Below are 20,402 nucleotides of genomic sequence, written 5' to 3' on the forward strand. Positions count from 1 at the left end.
GACACCCTCGTTAAACGTCGGCCATAGAAACAGTCCTATAAAGATGAAACAGTCTCAGACAACTGTGTACACGTGGGACCCACTTAAGTCCTTCCACCCCTCCCCCATCCAGGGCTGGTCCTGACAGTTGCGAAATGGATTGCGCAGGGCCCATTCTGGGTAGGGATAAGCATAATGTCAAAATTAAGTTTTGTATTAGACTTTGCAATAAATTTTTATTAAATGAAAACTGACAATGCCGTGCGTACCCCAAAATTACAACTATTTTTCTATTGCCTATTTTTCAGGGGATTTTACTATTTCCGAGACTGTTTAATCTATTTTGCAATTTATGGAAATTTCCAGGAGGCCCTAGAAAATCAGTAGGCTGCGGAAACCCTAAGGCCAGCCTTGCCCCCACCCGAAGGCCGTAAGCACTTGCTCTTGTGTCTCCCTTGTTACTTCGGAACCCTATGGAATGTCCCGCATTATATTTGACCCTCTAATTACAATTTTTGAAAGAATTTCCGAAATATAAAACACACACAAAATAGATTTCATATAAAATATGACAGTATATATCTCAAAACCAGACAGTATATAAGAATATACCCCAAAACTTGCCAGTATATAATAAAATGCATTTGTTTGTTTTCTTTTTTTGTTATTTTTTAAGGGGACAGCATGAACAACAGGTTCAATCACTGTCGAGTGCTTCTTACAAAGTATTGATACTTGTTTACAGAGTGAGACAAAGAGAAGCTGGCAGGGGAAGAGAGGCAGGCAGAGAAAAAGAAGAGACGTCTGAGAGAGAGAGAGACAGACAGACAGATAGACAGGCAGAGAAACACAGAGAAACATATAGAGATGATCCAAATATCTTGAGAGCCACTGAGTTAACCCAAGAATAACATATGGCAAGTCAAAGATTCAAAGTCATGTTTGAAATAATGATAAATTGGGAGAAATGGAGTTTTAGTTTCGACCAATCCAGTCATCAGATACATCAGACCAATCAAAGAAAATAAAACATATGCGCGCTTCAGTTCCTACTTGACAGACTGATAGATGGCTGTCAGACATTGACACATTATGAGATGTCTCTCTGTCCCGGTCTAGACAATGGGATGGGTCCTGCCTGTTTACCTATACATCAAACACAATGTGACGAGTTCAGTGGTTTGGGGGGAGGGGGGCAATTGCTTGCATCCTTTGTGTGTTCTAGTCATTCAAAGGATCTGCATGAAAATAATGTGTATGTGCCTGATACATTGTGGACATAGTGCATGGTTTTAGATAATTATCATGTGATAAAATCCGAAACAGTAAATTTGTACTTTGGAGTATATTCATAATTATATTTTTAAAATAAAATAAAAATTGCGATTTGACCAAAAAGACAATTACACCATCAATTTCAGCTCTCAAGAATATAGCCGAGGACTATTTTGAATTCTTTATGCTCTTATAATTCTACAATATTATATTGTAGAATTTTATTGGTTTAAAAATTATAGGATATATATATATATATATATATATATATATATATATATATATATATATATATATATATATATAATTTATATATATATAGCCTATATATATATATATATATATATATATATATATATATATATATATATAATTTATATATATATATATTTATATAAACAAGTAATGATATAACTACTATAACGTAATCTTAAGAGTTGACAGATTATTGTGACACATAATGATAAGACGTCATCAACGTCATTGTAACACATAATGAAAAGACGTCATTAACGTCAATTGAAATCTTTTGAATTTTAGTTTTAGTTCTGTGTTGTAATTCTCGACCATGTACTTGCTCGATTCTTTATCAGCAAAACAAAAGCCTGAAAATTGTTATTTGTTTCTCTAATCAAACCTCAGTAATACAGCTACAAAATCAAATAGTGGAACTTTATAATTTCATTGTGGACAAACTGGTTTGGTTGTTAATTGTGTTTCGCGGCATCTCCTGCAATGTCGCAACACAGCGCGGGAATAAAAGAAGCGGAAGTGGCGGGAACTTTGTTTCTGTTTGCTGATCCGGACGAGGTTAAAAGTAGACGCAAAAACTGGAGAGAAATTTTGAGGAGAAAATGTTGTTTTATACGAAACTATTTCCACAAGGAAGATCCTGAAGATAAGAGGAAAAGTCTGGTCAAGAAAAATGGCTCCTACAGGTGAATAAGACAAAAGTTATTACAATTTTAATTTTCTTATTATTCCAGAAGAGAAATTTACTTAACGGAGGGCCGGCCTTACAAATTGCTGAGCCCAATATTGAATGGATGCTTGCGAGGCCCGTCTTCTAAGTTTTTTTACAATAACAACTATTACTATTAGATTATTTTATCAACATTTGATATACAACATGCAACTTAATAGGCGCCAGTAGCTTAACTAAAGTTACGTCAATTGAAAGATGCAATAAATATATTAACCCTTTAAATTCTACATCTTTAAAATCTTGGGACAAGAGCCATGACAGATAGTAATATGCAATCGGCCAGAAGCCGGCCCTGACTTAATGTAACATCAATTCATCAAGATAAAGATCAAGGCAGTTCAATGTTAAAGTTCTCCCAAACGTAGACACTATAACTATGACTATTTACTGTCAAAGAATTCCTTGTTAAAGTTTGGTCTACACATGGACAGAGAGAACTAGAAATACATACACAGAGTTTTACGGCTCAGTTTGACAAACCATCGCTGAGAAAGTAATTGTCTTTTTTTGTAAGCCTTGATAATCGTACAAATAAAAACGTTTTCGGTCCATCTATCAGTCCATCCATCCATCCCAGTGGCGCTACAGCCCATGGAGGGCTCTGGCCTGCTTCCCCATCTATCAGTCCATCCATCCATCCCAGTGGCGCTACAGCCCATGGAGGGCTCTGGCCTGCTTCCCCATCTATCAGTCCATCCATCCATCCCAGTGGCGCTACAGCCCATGGAGGGCTCTGGCCTGCTTCCCCATCTATCAGTCCATCCATCCATCCCAGTGGCGCTACAGCCCATGAAGGGCTCTGGCCTGCTTCCCCATCTATCAGTCCATCCATCCATTCCAGTGGCGCTACAGCCCATGGAGGATCTGGCCTGCTTCTCCATCTATCAGTCCATCCATCCATCCCAGTGGCGCTACAGCCCATGGAGGGCTCTGGCCTGCTTCCCCATCTATCAGTCCATCCATCCATCCCAGTGGCGCTACAGCCCATTGAGGGCTCTGGCCTGCTTCCCCATCTATCAGTCCATCCATCCATCCCAGTGGCGCTACAGCCCATGGAGGGCTCTGGCCTGCTTCCCCATCTATCAGTCCATCCATCCATCCCAGTGGCGCTACAGCCCATGGAGGGCTCTGGCCTGCTTCCCCATCTCTCACTATGTGATTGTTATGTATTACGTGTAGTGCCCAGGCAGAGACATTTACTTTTCTTCAATAAAGATTCCCTTTATAAAAGAGCCCTGAAAGTAATAAAGTGTATTAGCGGTCCCACTAGTGAAGCCGTTACTTTGTGTGTGTGTGTGTTTGTGTCATGAATCTGTATGCCCGTCTGTCATATTTAGATTTCATTACCATGGAACTATTGAATATCCGACTGCACCATCGATTTTCAACATGCTTTATTCGTGTAATAATGGTGCTGTAAAGTTGTTCATTTAAAAATAGCAACATAGATAGATCAATGCTCTTATTAAAATAGAATTTAAAAAAGGTTGATAAAATGATTTATCTGTAGTCTTAATTGTGTTTAGAATATTTTCCTATATTTAATAGTTAGTCTTGTATAAAATAAGCCTTTGATTTTCAAATTAATTATGCACAAACAAATAGATCCAAACCATTTTTCAATAACATTTAAAAAAACAAGTCTTCTTGTTCAGCTAAAGCACGTTTTGAATATATGCAAACTCCCTCTGTCTTACTAATTTAATATGTTTAATTAGACTTTAAAATTAAATAGATATTTCGTACTTCATGTAACATGTAGACCAGACTAGCTTTTCAATTTCAAATGGCTGTAATTATTACTTGGTCACTATAAATATAAAATATGTACAGTAATGAGGCTTCACTATCAGTTGTTATTCTGTAAGACCATTATTTATTTGCTACAACTGACCTGAATTGAATGCCGTGAAAAAGTCTATTTTTGCCTTGATTCTGAAATTGAAGACGTGCCCACCAATCTATAAATGGATCAGATAATTATTTCAGAAATTACATCTCGGTTGCTGAAAAATCTGGCATTTTAAAACAACTTTGTAAATCGTAATCGGAACATGGGTATCCTTAACTGTACAGACACTTTACAAATTAAAGAGATGCAGTCTTAACGACCTTAGTTTCTTTCACTTTCAGGGTGTACATGGCGGGTCTCAACCAGCATAAACGTCGGTATCTGGCAGACCTTTACGTGACGTTGATAGACTTGGAGTGGCGCTACGCCATGGCCGTGGTCTTCAACGTGTTCCTGGTCAGCTTCCTTCTCTTCGCCGTCTTCTGGTGGCTGATGGCCTACAACAACGGTGACTTCGACAACCTCAACAATCCTAATCACGACTTCTGCCTCCTGGGCGTGACGTCATTTGCGGGGGCCATCTTGTTTTCCCTGGAGACACAGACCACCATTGGTTATGGAATGGCCTACCCCAACGCAAGTTGCGCGGCCACCTTGCCTCTAATGTATCTGCAGGTAAGTTCTTCTCGTGTTAAATCATAAGTTGTACATTGCTGGCGGGATGTCTTACCACTGTAAGCAAAGTCAAGTGCCCCTTTCAGACCTTACGATCGATGGGGCAGATGATGTTAAGGTCATCTTAACACTGCAGCTGTAAATGAATGTTGAACATATTCCCATTGTTGGTTATTGTGTTTCCCACACAATTTCCCCGTCATTTACTTCCTTTACTCTTTTCCTAGTTCATCAGTTTAGCAGAATAAAATTAGATCAATCTTGATGTAAATGTAGATATATAGATCTATATCGCTTGTAATTGAAACCTTACTTTTGTCACAAGATATTTTTTGTTTACACTGTTATAGTGATTTGTCCAACATTAGTGTTCTTTTTGTCATCATTTCAAATTCTTAAACTAGATTTAATAACTGTAAGTATTTTTTTTAAATCTCATATTATGTTATGTCTATATCTATCTAGGTTGTTTTGGGTTTCTTTGTGGAGACATTTATGTTAGGTCTAATTTTTGTGAAAATTGCTCGCCCCAAGTATCGAGCCAACACGATTCTCTTCTCTAAGAAAGCTATCATCAACCTAGAGAATGGACAGTTGGTGTTACAGGTAAGAAATCCAGCTACCACGGGTAGACAGAAAGATATCCATAAACTTGGTTTAATTACACCCAAAAATACACAGACGAACTTTTTAGCGGCCCCCGAAAGGGGAAAAGACGCTATTAGTTTTGTGCGAAATGTCTGTCCGTCTGTCCGTTCGTCCCGTTTAGATCTCGTAAACTAGAAGAGATATTGAAAATCCGACTTCACAATATTTTAGACCATTCAAAGTTCTGATGCAACGGCTACTTTTTTTTTCCTGAAAGCGAAAATTCTAATTTTTAAAAATCAATTATGCAAGAAGTTTTTTATAAGAAAAAGCTAATTAGTATGCATTATATGTTACACCTAATTTAAGACGAATAGTAATCTTATAAATATCATTTTCGTTAAATTTTTTTTATATATAGCGGAAATTTTTTCTTTTTTATTTTTTTTTGAGAATTCGAAAATGAGATTGAGCCTTTTCAAAGAAATTAACTGATTTAGTTCGAACCGAGGGTCCCGGGTTCGAATCCTGGTGAAGACTGGGATTTTAAACTTCTGAGTCTACCCAGCTCTAATGGGTACCTGACATTAGTTGGGGAAAAGCAAAGGCGGTTGGTCGTTGTGCTGGCTACATGACACCCTCGTTAACCGTAGGCCACAACGACAGATGAACTTTACATCATCTGCCCTATAGACCACAAACTAGTTAGGCCAGGTTCACATCTAACTTTACATTCACTTTCACGTATCCTTTGATCTGCGGGACGGTTGGGGCACTACACAAGATCTGTTAACCTTCTTTCTCCATTCTTATCTCTCATTTGTCTTTGATATAATTTCATTCGGATGTTCTTTCTGAAAATATTGAAGCCTACCTGGGTGGACCACTGGTCGTGCGGTTTGCGCGCTGTACTGTCGTTTGGATTTATCGACGATCGAAGGTTCAAACCCTGCCTGCTCCCATCCCCCGTCGTCCTGCGGGAGGTTTGGACTAGGAAGTAAACTATCTTCAACTCTGAAGGATTATCCGAATTATGTAAAACATTTTACTTCGGGGGCCGATTTTGTGTTTCCACACAAACTGTCTTTTGTAACCTTGTTTTTCTTTATTATTGTATTTTATTTTAATTCCTCGTCTGTTTAAAACATTTTTGAGTGTTAATAAACTTTTACATTTTTATTTCTATTCTAATAAAAAGTTTACTATTATTTAAAACATAAAAATTCATTCTTTGATACTGTCAAGACTACCAGGATCAAGATTCATATAATGAATAGAAACTTCATTGTAGTGTCCCATGAACTGTTTCTTAAATTCACCAAAGGGCTACAACAGTAGCACCTTCTGTCGGGTCACGAGAATGATCTTATTAATGCTCAGAGTCCTCGAAGATGTCTGTGAGGCCAGTTGTCGTCACCTCATCTCTGTATTATTTGTACATGTATTGAAAATGTGCTGATTGTTTACCCTGGTGATGATAGCAACGAGATGTATTAAAGACCAAAACACAAAAGTCTAACAGAAAGCTTATGGGGTTTATTGTGAATAGCGGCGTTCAGGCTGTGAATCTGTCAAAACCGTTTCATAGCAATCACACAAGAGGCAAAGGAACCTGTGTACGAAATTTCATGCGAATCCTTTCTTTAGGTTGCATATCTCTTGATACATATATGAATCAATCAGTCAATCAATCAGTCAGAATTATTATACGTGTCTAACAGATTCGTTGTCAATAAAAACAAATATATAGGCCAACTGTCTGTGAAGGTCTATCCCAGTTGAATATGTAGTCGGTAGAGTATTTAAATCGCACAGATCCAAACTAATTGATACTATCATTCATAATGTAAGCTTTGTTGTTTTTTAAAAAGTATTTTCTATGTTTGTCTATTTTGTTGTGTTTATCGGCCTGTCTGATGTCCCGGCAAGATGTTGATGAATCAAGATTTACAACTTCATAGTCCTAATAGCGAGTCTTCATTTAGAGAGGCTTACATTCTATCTTGTTCATAGGCTATTAATATTGTTGTCTAATGTTGGTAGCTGACACTTGTAAGGCATAAAGAAAGCCAATCGAAAATATCGAATCTGATAACTAAATATAAAAAAACAAAGCAACTGCATTGTGTATGACTTGGTCCCGACCTGAACACGTACTTAAAAACATGTGGTTTAGGATTAGTTTAATGGCTCAATAGTGGCTCCATATTTGTGACGACCCTGGGGAAAGAACTGACGATAATGACAGTATATGAGTTTAACAATGGCGGCCATTATTGAATTCGATGACTGTATACATGTAGCTTTCTTTGCTCCATTAAATAGAGCAATAAAAAAAAAACTATATGATGGATGATGAGAATAGTTTGGGCTTTTGTTCGTTACTTCGGCTTTATGAATCAAATAACTTTGTAATTATTTAAGTGTTTGAGTTTCATTTCGAGGGTTATGTGTTTTTTTCTTTACTGAATAGTATTACTCTAGTGTGGGAACAGGTCTAGGCAACGTGAGGTCTTCACTATTCCAGCGTAGCACTACTAATGGCAGCTTGTTCTTCTTCCTATTAAATCATTTTCTTCACAGAAAAACAACTAGCCTTAGTTTCTCTTGCGCATTCAACATCCCCAGATTCGACTCGGTGATTTGAGAAAGTCACACCTTGTAGACGCCAGCATCACGGGAATGATCATCCGCAGGCACTCAACCCCCGAGGGCGCCTACTACCCTCTGTACCAGTTCAACTGTGACTTTACGGCCAACGGGATGGGGGACAAGGTGTTTCTGCTCTGGCCGGTCATACTAACCCATATAATAGATAAGGAAAGTCCTCTTTACGATATTCGTCCACCTGACCTGAGCTCTGAGAAGTTTGAGCTAATACTTTACCTAACAGGAACCGTAGAGTCTACAGGTAATGTTCTAGATTTGTTTAGTCTACAGGTAATGTTCAAAATTTGTTGAGTCTACAGGTAATGTTCTAGATTTGTAGAGTGAACAAGTAGTGTTCTAGATTTATAGAATCTATAGGTAGTGCTCTAAATGTATTGAGTCTACAAGTACTGTTCTGGATTTAAATGTTAAAACTTCAAGACGCAGAAGTGGCATGCGGGGCCCTTGGAGATTATCACATGCGGCGACGACCGTCTTCATAATCTTTAAGTATTATAGTATTTATAATTAGAGCATCAAGATAATAAGCTATTGTCACAATAAGCTATTGTCACATTAGTAGTATATGGAACTATCTATGTGCTTTAGGACTTTACTTTATAGCCATTGTAATTATCTTGAGGGTTTGTGAGAACCAAACCTTAAGAACTGAATACATTTCTAGTTTACAGTCTTTTCTTAAAGTTGGCACATTTCACAATTGAAATCAGGAAAACAAATCCTTAAATTTCTTCTATCATAAGAAGTACTTTGAACTCAGCCACGAAACGTTTGGTAAGGAATCAGTACCGAAAAAAAAACAAAAAAAACACGTCGATAAGAAATCACAAAACTTAGAATGTTCTGGTTGCCTTAATTTAATTAATCCTTCAAAGTTTTGTAGAGACCATAATTTAGTTGTTCTTACTTGTGACTACTAAAACTTTTCACATGTGTCAACAACCAAGGTGAAACCTGCCAGGCACGTACTTCTTATATCCCCAAAGAAGTGTTATGGGGTCACAGATTTGAAAGGATTGAAGAATACGACATTGGACACAGTCGTTGGCACATTGACTTTGCTGGTGAGTAGACCAGTTCATTGGTTACTTTTTCTAAGAGTCAAATATGAAACACTGGACAATAGATTAAACAGAGTACGAGAAATCTTGTAACCGCAGACTTGGTATTTCTATGGCTAGAATCAACTCGTGCGTTAATTATGAGTAGCTAAAGATTTGTTATAAATGTTTCAGTTATAACAAGTAATAACAAGTGATAAATTTTGTACGAGTTCTAATGTCGATGTTTCGTGTTTGAATTTAATTTGAATTTAATGAACACTTAATTTCCATCTAAAGTCTTAACTTGTGGAAAGTTTTTCTTTTTACAGCACAACCGTAACTTTGAGGCTTTGACTTGTTACAGTCTAGAAGTACAACAAAACTATCAAGCACAACCACACAAGTACAACCACACTGTTAAGTACAACCACACAAATACAACTACACTGTCAAATACAACCTCACTATCAAGTGCAACCACACTGTCAACTAAAATCATACCGCAGATTACAACAACACTATGTAAATTAGTGTTAATAAAAAGACACATGGAATAAACAAGTCATAAGCCCAAACCTTTCAATATTTACAAGTAGATCAAAAATTTTAAAGGATTTTCAATCTCCGAGGTCCTAATGTATCGGAAACTAATAGGGCTGACATTGTTTCGTGAGCTTGTTAAAACTTTTTTTCCTTCCAGGTTTCGATGACGTCGTGTACTGCCAGAACATTCGTCACAGTGCCAAAGAACTAGACGCCATCAAAGAATCCGGTACGGACCACAGGGGCAGCGACCTCAGCCTGGCAGAGGGCGCCACCTCGCTAACGGCACTTCGCTACGACCTGACGTCCAAATCGACGATGTACGATCACGTGACAGTACCACGCTCTCCTAGGAAAGAAAGACCGTACTGAGTGAAGTGATAGAAGTAGGACAGACTACAAAATGTTAGGTCTACGTGACCAACCCAGACCAGTCTTTATAGAAGAACTGAACGTCGCTACCTGTGGGCTGTTTAGACCAATAGCTCGTTACCACGTCGTACAGACTTGTGACGTGGCAAGGAGCTATTTAATCTAAACCGCCCACAGGTGGTGACGTTGCTGGTCAGTGTGAAGGCCTTTTATCACGAATTGTTTCGGACCAACACGGCACTTACTTTATAGTCCTAGATTATTTTGTATCATTAGTCTTGTCGGCAGGTACAGCATTATAATAAGTTAATAATCACTGACCTATATAATACATCTGTTACGTTTTTATTGCTGTGTATGTGTGTTTGTGTGTGTGACAGAGAAAAATTTGCAAGTTTTTAATGTATTATAAATATATGCACATATTTTCGTCGTGTTGATGAGAATGACCTATTATTAAATAAGTGTTAGAGGACCTAATCCTGCATAACTATTGCTTGCATTTTCTTCACTATTTCTTGAATAATTTTGTCAATTGAGTTTGAGAAATGTGTTGGTTCCTTTATTTTTGTATGAATCTCTTTGTAAAATTGATATTTTTAACAGTGTGCGAGTGTATGTGTGTGTGTGTGTCTCAGCGTCTGTCACAAATAGATTTCAAAAGCTCTAATGAAACTCCAATTTTACCATTGGTAACAAAAAAAGAAATTTAGCGGTACACAGCATTAAATAAAAACACTGCAGACATTCTTGAAATCAACTGATTTGTTTTTTTCATGTAGACCAAAACAAAAATAAGTAGAATCAACTGGCACTCATGTCCTAATATATATAAATATATGTCCAAGAAGTTATGTCTTGAGTAATACAGTAAGACTGTCTGATTAGCTATCTGATTAGATTATCTGATGCAGTAGTTCTCTACCTAAGATCCAATTACCTCAAAAGTAATGGTAGATAACTCGCCTTAAGAAGAAAAACCTTTGTTTATTGGTATGCATAATTGATAAGAGAATTTCAAAAGTTAGAAGAGGCTATGCCATGTGAGAAAGGACTCTTCTTTACTGACCATGTGCTTATCAATGAAAGGGAAAGAACTGCTTTAAAAATAAATATATACTTTTCCGATTTGGTTATGCTTCTTTGTTCATTTACTGAAACTGCTTTAGAAATTTGACAACGTGTTCATATGCCTCGTTAGTCTTGGTTCGAAACACGGTGATCAGGGTGAAGAAAGCGTGCGGCACTCCCTCGACCACCTCGCATTGGACGCTTACTCCTGCGTCTCTCAATTTCTCCGCGTAGTCAAGTCCGCACCCGCGTAAGGGGTCCAGCTCAGCAAGGAGTACCAAAGCAGGAGGAGATAATTCGGTGTTTGTTCTGACCATGACATTGATCCTAGGGTTGGTCTTGTAGTCTGGAATATACAAAAGGCTGTTATCGAAGAACCATTTGATGGCGTCGCTGTTGAGTCCAGGCACGTTTTTAAACTCTTGGAATGTGGGGTTCTTGCACAGCGTATCGGTCAATGGATAAACCAGGACTTGGAAGTCAAGCCCTTGGACATCGTTGGTCACGCTCGCCGTCAACTGCCCTCCGGCGCTGTCCCCACCGACGCCCACTTTACTGTCAAACCTTCCTCCGACGGCTTCTTTGTTCTTCAAGACCCATTCTGCCGCAGCGGCGGCGTCGTCGAACGGGGCGTAGGGTGATTCAGGGTTGGGCAGTAGGCGGTACTCTACATTTACGACAATGGCCCCGCTCCTGGAAGCTATGACCTTGAGAGCACTTGCGTGTGTCTCCCTGGAACAAAGCACCAGACCACCGCCGTGATAGTACACGAAGATGGCGGGAACTTCCGGTGCTGTATCCGGTTTATAAATAGTAGCGGGAATTCCCTCTGCAGCGTAAGGTGATGGGATGATGATTTCCCGCTCTTCACCTTTGAACTCCACGGATCCACCAAACTGACACGATCTCATTCTGGACTGCTCTCTCGCCTTGTCGACTCCGAGTTCAGAGTAAGGCTTTATACCAGTCTCGAGCATCAAACGCACGAACTCATAGGATTCCTCGTGCACTTTGTACTTGTCAGCAAAAGGTGCCCAGATTTGTCTTTCCGCCATATTGTATTTCTTTCTGAAAGAAAACAAAACAGACAACTTGTGAATTAGCGTAAGTAACCTGACAGTAATAATAATCTAAAATCTATATCGAAACATTTATTAGTAACTAGAAATAATATTGTGTGGCTGAGTATCAAGGAGCTCAAGTTTGCTGAGCGCAGTATGGAAACCTTCTCCAAGATACCTCCCCCCCCCCCTCCCACTGGTCCACAAAAGAGAGCGCACTGAGCATGCTATAAAAGAGATTTTTAAAAAGTTATTTATAAGGTAGAAATAGAAAACTTAACAGCATCCTTCGTTATAGACAGGATTAAATCATTTTCAATGGACTATGGGAAATTTTCATTCATGGAAACAAACCTATAAATAGAAAGAATGTTGGTGTATCTAGTGGGAAATATTCAAAAAACAAATTGAGCACTTTTTTAGCACTGTTTCAGGGCCGGAATTAGAAAATTAATTTGAGGCCTTAGGTGAAGTGAATTGGGGGAAATAGAAAAATAAAAAATAAACTGAAATGACGCAATTTGTTCAAAACCGAGTGTAGTCCAACACTAACACTGAGGACAATTTTGCATATTTATTCTTTAATAAAATTGTTTGTGCGAGGCCAGCCCTACTTTACCTAAAGCCGGCCCTGACTGTATCATCACATTTCTATACTCTATCTATACCATGTAGCACAAAGAAGACCTAATTTATGATTGAGCAGGTAACAGTGATCCTTCAACTATAGCGTCCTTGACATTGTTTAGTTTGTCTGTGTATTTCAAGACTCTCAAAATCTTCCATTTTTTTCTTACGTTGTTCTATAGGCTCCATTATACCGCCACTACGTTTCTTCTTATCGCTTTGTCTTTTTTTTTCTCTCTCTCTCTCTTGGTGAAATGTATTGCTTGAAGAACGCAGACGTGTTTTAAACATCAATGTGTTAACAAATAGCAGATTACAGCGACTGACTTTTGGTAATGTATGTGGCATTTATAAAGACCAAAGATAGTAAGATGAACAGAGTACAATGGAAACAAATACCAATGACCAAGGATAGTAAGATGAACAGAGTACAATGGAAACAAATACCAATGGCCAAGGATAGTAAGATGAACAGAGTACAATGGAAACAAATTAATGAAGGTTGTAAAGAAATGTGTAAAAGACTGAGTTACTTTGAAGCATTTCGTATAATAAAAAAAAAGATTACATAGAGAGTTTGTGTTTTCAGACAAACTCAAAGGCGTCTTCCGAATGTACCTAACCTTGGGGACTGCATGATCCAGCAAATAACAAGTCAGGTTTCAATGTTGTTTTCAGCACAAATTTTAGAAGCTATGAAGTACAAACTATAAACAGACACAATCCTATCTCCACCCAAAACAGGTGAAAGTTGACGTGGTTGTCTTTAGTCATTAGTTTTATTCACCTTCACCTATCCCTTAGTGAGTCTGTTGGAGCACCGTAAAGATCTGTCGACCGTCTTTCTCCATTCCTCTTTGTCCTTTGCCTTGGATCGAATTTGTTTCCCTGACAGTCCAGTCTTGGATGTTGTCTTCCCATCGCTTGCTCTTCATTCAATTACGTTTTTAATGGCTTTCAATGAGCTAACTAGGATGAAGATATGGTTCAGTGTCGGCTTGACCTAACAGACAAAACAATAGTTTAAAGGCCAAGCTCTCATTCATGGTTAATAAAAGAACTGAATTCTCATAGAATAAATAATTTTGTAGCTATAGCGTTAGCTTTTGTACAATATTACTTTAAAAAAAATAGGTTTAATTGGCCACATGGGGAAACTAGAGGTTCCCTTCTAGGATTGAAATTATTTTCAATTTAAAGTTGGCTTCACTTCAAAATCTATATAGCAGGCCAATCGTTCAGTAAACTATTTTCAACGTTGAAAGTTGCTGACGACATTTAAACATGAGAGCAACATTCAGATTTTAACAAAATGAAAAAGGTTTTACATTTGAACAGAAAAAAAAAAAGGTTTTGAAGTTGTTTTGTTTGCTGTTTTTTTCAAGAAACATAAGAGAACTCGAATAAGACCCCAACCTATCAAATTATTTTCCTGTTTGTAGTGGCCCAGTGAAAGGGAAAAACCGCCATTGCATTCTGTCTGTCCGTCTGTCACGTTTAAATACCATTTTTAGCTCGCAAAGTTTAGATGCTACAGGCTAGTTATTCAATCATCCAAAACAAAAAGTTCTCTTACCCATAAGTACTACATTTTTAAAAAATAACGGAAGGCGTACTTTCTGAGTGGGGTCTTGGGTTCGAATCCTGATGAAGACTGGGATTTTAAATTTTGAGTTTTTTCGGCGCTTCTGAGTCCACCCAGCTCTAATGGGGAACCTGATATTAGTTGGGAAAAAGTAAAGGTGGTTGGACGTTGTGCTGATCGTGGTCGTTAACAGTAGAAACAGATGACCTTTACATCAAATGGCCTATAGATTTCAAGGTCTAAAAGGGGAACATTATTTAAAAAACAAACAATGTAACACGAAACTACTTTCAATAAACCAACCAAGCAGACAGTATAGAGATACAAAACACGTAGCACGAAACGTAATTTTGATCAAATTTTCAAGCATTCCTGGGGGTCAACTTCAATCATTTCATTATTAAAATTAGAACATTTTCACCATCAGACTTCCTTTATTAAAAGAGTTCATTTTGCGGTCTATTCGCGTCATTCAGGGTCCGCCTCTGAGTTTATGTGAAAACACAAACTCTCTTCATAATCTTTTTTTTTTAAATATCTTTATCGATCTAGCTGCTAGCATTATGAAGGATACCATAGAAGTATTTATATAAATATTGATCTTGAAATAACATAGATCACATAGAACTTTTCAGGTTACGCACGGATATCAGGTTGAACTTTTTTATTCGCCAAAAGAGATGTACAAATTATACTTTAACTTAATATTTGCAGCAGATCTATATCAGCCCAATGGAGACCAATCGTTATGGGAGGCCTGAACACTGACCTGCAACGTCACAACCTGTTGGCAGTTTAGACCAATAGCTTACATGTTTGTGCGATGTGGCAATGAGCATTGGTCTTAACTGCCCACAGGTTGTGACGTTTTCTATGTCTATGTTTTCTAAGTTTAAGACATTTTTAGTCTGGAAAGAAAATTATTAATAACTAGATCCAGTTCTATTTTGCTAGAAGATAAATGGATTAGGAATATCTTTACCTGATGTCCCCATTCTTGTTGCATTTTAAACATCAGTCCCAACGACTAATTCTGAGCTTCTATAAGGTAACCCTTTTTAATTTTATTAAATGTGTAAACTGCTTGATCTAACAGGCATGTAAATTGTTGTCTGCTTGTCTCTATTAATGAAAGTAAAAGTATCTATGCAAAGATTGGAAGTGTGACTTTTAAGCCACAGATACAGATACAATTTTGTTATTTGTCAAAAACATCTTGCCAAATTATAAATATAATGGCACTATTATTTATATATGTGGGTGTTGTTGTTTGTTTTTTTGTTGTTGTTTTTTTTTTTTTTGGGGGGGGAGCGTACTAGCTACTAATTGCTTACCTAAAACACTTTTCGCCATAAAACTAAGAAGGCCAGTTGTAGGAACAAATGTAGGCTATACTGAAAAAGATTTATTCGGCTTTGATTCGTGTTATTGTACAGAGATTCCTTACCCAATGACCAACAGTGTTGACTCCGATTGTAGTTTATATTGTTTTTTTTTATGACGTTTTCCTATTTCTTTATCAAAAGACAATTTCATGAGTGAACTAGTCATAGGTAAAAAAAAAACAAAAAGGTCTGTTTTATTCAGATTTTACATTCATGTCAGTGGTGCTAAAAAACTCACAACCTTAATTCTGCATTGCTGATTGCTCACCAAACTGGGAACCCACCAGGCCCCCCTCTCCAAACGAGTTTCAGCGAAAAACAAAAACTACTTTTGTTATCTTACATCAATTGTTGTTATTTCAATCATTTCCACATTAAACCTACCAAATACATATCTGATAGAATTATAGGCCTATTATCAATTATTTTCATTGACAGAAGATTCGTTATAATGCTTTTACTTATCCTCTTTGTTAGTATACTTGGACAATTAGCGTAGTTTTCATTAGATAGATAAAGCGTGTTAATTCTAGGTCGTCGGTTTATAGCTCATAACAGCTAGTAAAACTAAACCGATTTAGGTATACTGGACTCTTAATGCAGAACTCGAAATGAACATAAACAAGCTTCTTTGAAGACCAAACTGAATAGAACCTATATTTATTAATATTCACAGATTCAACGTAGAAACAGAATTGAAATAATAATTGAATCAAGATCCAGCTCACTACAAATACACGTCTTATATGCCTCACGTCACTGGATTGTATTGTTCTTCAACTTTCACACCAGTCCTTATTATAAACTTTGAATTACGCGAAACCAACTCGAGGTTTCGTAGAAACTCTTCAGTCTACACAACCAAAACATCCGCCCTTCTTTCCTCATGGTTACACAAGACACGTACACACTTCTCTACATGTATACATTGAAAGTACATGTGTAGTAAACTAACAAGAAATTAGATCTATGTGTAACGCTGTTATCTGGATGGTAGCAAGAGATGAAACTTAAGTCTTCGCTACATAGTTGGACACATATAGATTGAATCAAACTAAGTGTATATATATATGTTTATAAAACTAACATATCTGTACAAGGTTATCAGAACATAAGTAAGAGATGAAACTTAAGTCTTCACTACATAGTTGGACACATATAGATTGAATCAAACTAAGTGTATATATATATGTTTATAAAACTAACATATCTGTACAAGGTTATCAGAACATAAGTAAGAGATGAAACTAAAGTCTTTGCTACATAGTTGGACACATATAGATTGAATCAAACTAAGTGTATATATATATGTTTATAAAACTAACATATCTGTACAAGGTTATCAGAACATAAGTAAGAGATGAAACTAAAGTCTTCACTACATAGTAGGACACATATAGATTGAATCAAACTTAGTGTATATATATATGTTTATAAAACTAACATATCTGTACAAGGTTATCAGAACATAAGTAAGAGATGAAACTAAAGTCTTTGCTGCATAGTTGGACACATATAGATTGAATCAAACTAAGTGTAAATATGTTTATAAAACTAACATATCTGTACAAGGTTATCAGAACATAAGTAAGAGATGAAACTAAAGTCTTTGCTACATAGTTGGACACATATAGATTGAATCAAACTTAGTGTATATATATATGTTTATAAAACTAACATATCTGTACAAGGTTATCAGAGCATAAGTAAGAGATGAAACTAAAGTCTTTGCTACATAGTTGGACACACATAGATTTAGTCAAACTAAGTGTATATATATGTTTATAAAACTAACATATCTGTACAAGGTTATCAGAACATAAGTAAGAGATGAAACTAAAGTCTTCACTACATAGTAGGACACATATAGATTGAATCAAACTAAGTGTATATATATATGTTTATAAAACTAACATATCTGTACAAGGTTATCAGAACATAAGTAAGAGATGAAACTAAAGTCTTTGCTACATAGTTGGACACATATAGATTGAATCAAACTAAGTGTATATATATATGTTTATAAAACTAACATATCTGTACAAGGTTATCAGAACATAAGTAAGAGATGAAACTAAAGTCTTTGCTACATAGTTGGACACATATAGATTGAATCAAACTTAGTGTATATATATATGTTTATAAAACTAACATATCTGTACAAGGTTATCAGAACATAAGTAAGAGATGAAACTAAAGTCTTTGCTGCATAGTTGGACACATATAGATTGAATCAAACTAAGTGTAAATATGTTTATAAAACTAACATATCTGTACAAGGTTATCAGAACATAAGTAAGAGATGAAACTAAAGTCTTCACTACATAGTAGGACACATACAGATTGAATCAAACGACTTTGGTTCAAAGTCAAACCTACCTTTAGTATATTTGGTTCGGTCGACAATAAGTATACAATTTTTGTTACTGCACCGGTTCTTTCCCTTGAATTTCAACACCTGCTAAAATACTCTCAGTGTGCCGTATTAAATGTGTGTCTGTGTGTGTATGTATGTTTGTAGATATGTGTGTTTGTGTGTGTTTAATATTTGATAACAGAGTAGACTTTGGTCTGAAATATTGTAGTCTGGGGTAAAGAAGTATAACTTCTATTAGCTAGCATTGTCATCATGAGAGCAGCTTTTATATATGCCTGTATGCAATGTAAGCATACTTTAAAAAAAAAAACGGGGGGAGGGGGGTTTAAGAGCTAAAGCAACTAGTTTACACTCAAATATTGACTTTAAAATCTGCATAGAAACAAATTTGTTTTATTTTGTCTTGCTGTAAAGATGTTGGTGTTCACATTCTAGATTCCAAGCGAACAGACAAGAAGAAAGTAAACCACAATGGCTAAATCATGTCAGTGGTTCTCAACCAAACGAAGTCTTAAGTCAATGTTATTGCGTTTGCAGAGTTTAATTACGAATGCACAGGATATAGAATGTACTCATATCTGAGCTTCTCTCACTAAACTGATACTTGAATCAAAGATCTATAAATCCTACATACATTGTTTTTGTTAGTTTTATATCCCCCCCCTTGTGCTTTAAAATTTGAGAGAGGAGGGAATTTTGAGATTGTGGGGTTTGTAGTTTATGGAGATTGTGTGATTTTGGGGGCGTTGTGTGAAGTTTGTGATTGTGATTGTGTGAATTTTGTGAGTGTGATTGTGTCGATTGTTAGATTGTGTGAGTGTGGGGCTGTGTAAGTGCGTCCGACTGGGATAGTGTGAGGATTGTGTGTGATTGTGTGAATGTGAGTGTTGTGGATTGCGTGAGCGTGGGGATTGTGAAAATGTGGGATTTGTGTGAGCATGTGTGATGGTGAGAGTATGGTGATTTTGTGAGTGGAGGGGTACAATGGAGTAATAAAAGTACGAGTCAGATTAGTTAATGAGGAGTCATTCATTTTGAGGCAACATTCAAAGACGCGAGAAGAACAAAACATTAAAACAATTTGTGCTTGTTGACAGCGGACAAAGATTGCAAAAAATTTTCTTTTCATAAAAAAAAGCTGTTTTAATTATAATTATTATCAAGTCGTATTGTTCCGGATTTTGTAAATCGTTGAGTGATCTATAGTGCTGCCAGATTGGATTATACTAATCTAAAAAGAAAAAATGTTACCCGAAAAAAAAACTTTGCAGAGACAATTCTCTACCTGACAGCTGCTTGCCGTTATGTCAGTGAGGGTGAATTGGTGCCAGTGTTGATCTTCATAGCGATTATAAAGGGCACCTCTGTTACGCAGGCCTTCTTTACCCCCCCCACCCCCCACCCCCCCAAAAAAGAAAGTACCTCTACCTACACTGTCCCCACCGTTCTCTGTCAGAACTGTTTTTTGTAAGGTAGACTTGCAAGCGTTATGTTCGTGATTGTTATAGAACACAGGCACCTTTAATGGACGCCTTCGAGGAGCTTTAGGTGCCTCCTAAGAGCACCCAGACGGCTATTTTTCTAGACAGTGACGCATCGAAAGCCTATGTGCTGTCCAGATACGTCAAGTAGTCGATAACATTAAGAAGTCGGCCAGTCACTTAGATGTGTGAAGCTGAGTTAGTTCCGTTGAGAGAGTTCTGGACCATGACCTCAGACAAATAGAAGTAAGTAGAGCAAACGAGTCAGCAGCCACAGCTAATTCATTGGTCCTTGTAACAGTTTAGTTCTTGTAACACGTTAGTTCTTGTAACACGTTGGTCCTTGTAATACGTTGATCCTTGTAACAGTTTGGTCCTTGTAACAGTTTAGTCCTTGTAACAGGTTGATCCTTGTAACAGTTTAGTCCTTGTAACAGGTTGATCCTTGTAACAGTTTAGTCCTTGTAACAGGTTGATCCTTGTAACAGTTTGGTCCTTGTAACAGTTTGATCCTTATAACAGTTTGGTCCTTATAACAGTTTGGTCCTTGTAACAGTTTGGTCCTTGTAACAGTTTGGTCCTTGTAATAGTTTAGTCCTTGTAACAGTTTGGTCCTTGTAACAGTTTGGTCCTTGAAACAGTTTGGTCCTTGTAACAGTTTGGTCCTAGTAACAGGTTGGTCCGATTAAATGGTCATTTCATTATTCAGAATTCGATCAGAATAGCGGCTGTTCCCGTCTCTCAGGTTTAGGCTGTCAGAAAACATTGCTAAATGTAACAAAAAAAAACAACAACACAAAAACATTAATGTACTAACTTGACAAATACCCAGACAGCATCAGTACCTCAGTTGATTTGTATGCAAGAGTTATTCTTTGCTATCAATATATCAG

The 20,402-nt window shown here is 37.0% G+C and overlaps 2 protein-coding genes across 3 annotated transcripts; one reads left to right on the forward strand and one right to left on the reverse strand.

The window, feature by feature from the left end:
- Positions 1–1,157: 1,157 nt before the first annotated feature.
- Positions 1,158–10,471, forward strand: LOC106053857 (ATP-sensitive inward rectifier potassium channel 1-like). 2 transcript variants are annotated; one of them, XM_056006450.1, is made up of 7 exons: positions 1,158–1,304; positions 1,690–2,192; positions 4,373–4,706; positions 5,172–5,312; positions 7,923–8,205; positions 8,912–9,028; positions 9,708–10,471. In XM_056006450.1, exons 2-7 carry the CDS (start codon positions 1,990–1,992, stop codon positions 9,920–9,922), a joined length of 1,293 nt encoding a protein of 430 aa, XP_055862425.1. In that variant the 5' UTR covers positions 1,158–1,304; positions 1,690–1,989; the 3' UTR covers positions 9,923–10,471. The 2 variants fall into 2 exon arrangements, with proteins under 2 accessions (XP_055862425.1, XP_055862427.1); XM_056006452.1 differs by having other exon boundaries at positions 1,159–1,304; positions 1,897–2,192.
- Positions 10,472–10,889: 418 nt separating this feature from the next.
- Positions 10,890–20,375, reverse strand: LOC106053858 (carboxylesterase NlhH-like). Its single transcript, XM_056006453.1, has 2 exons — positions 20,355–20,375; positions 10,890–12,061 (listed from the first exon to the last, which is right to left on the reverse strand). The coding sequence occupies exon 2, from the start codon at positions 12,046–12,048 to the stop codon at positions 11,074–11,076; it is 975 nt and encodes a 324-aa protein (XP_055862428.1). The 5' UTR covers positions 12,049–12,061; positions 20,355–20,375; the 3' UTR covers positions 10,890–11,073.
- Positions 20,376–20,402: the final 27 nt, after the last annotated feature.

Source organism: Biomphalaria glabrata, chromosome 12, assembly GCF_947242115.1.
Source record: "Biomphalaria glabrata chromosome 12, xgBioGlab47.1, whole genome shotgun sequence".
NCBI lineage: Eukaryota > Metazoa > Mollusca > Gastropoda > Planorbidae > Biomphalaria > Biomphalaria glabrata.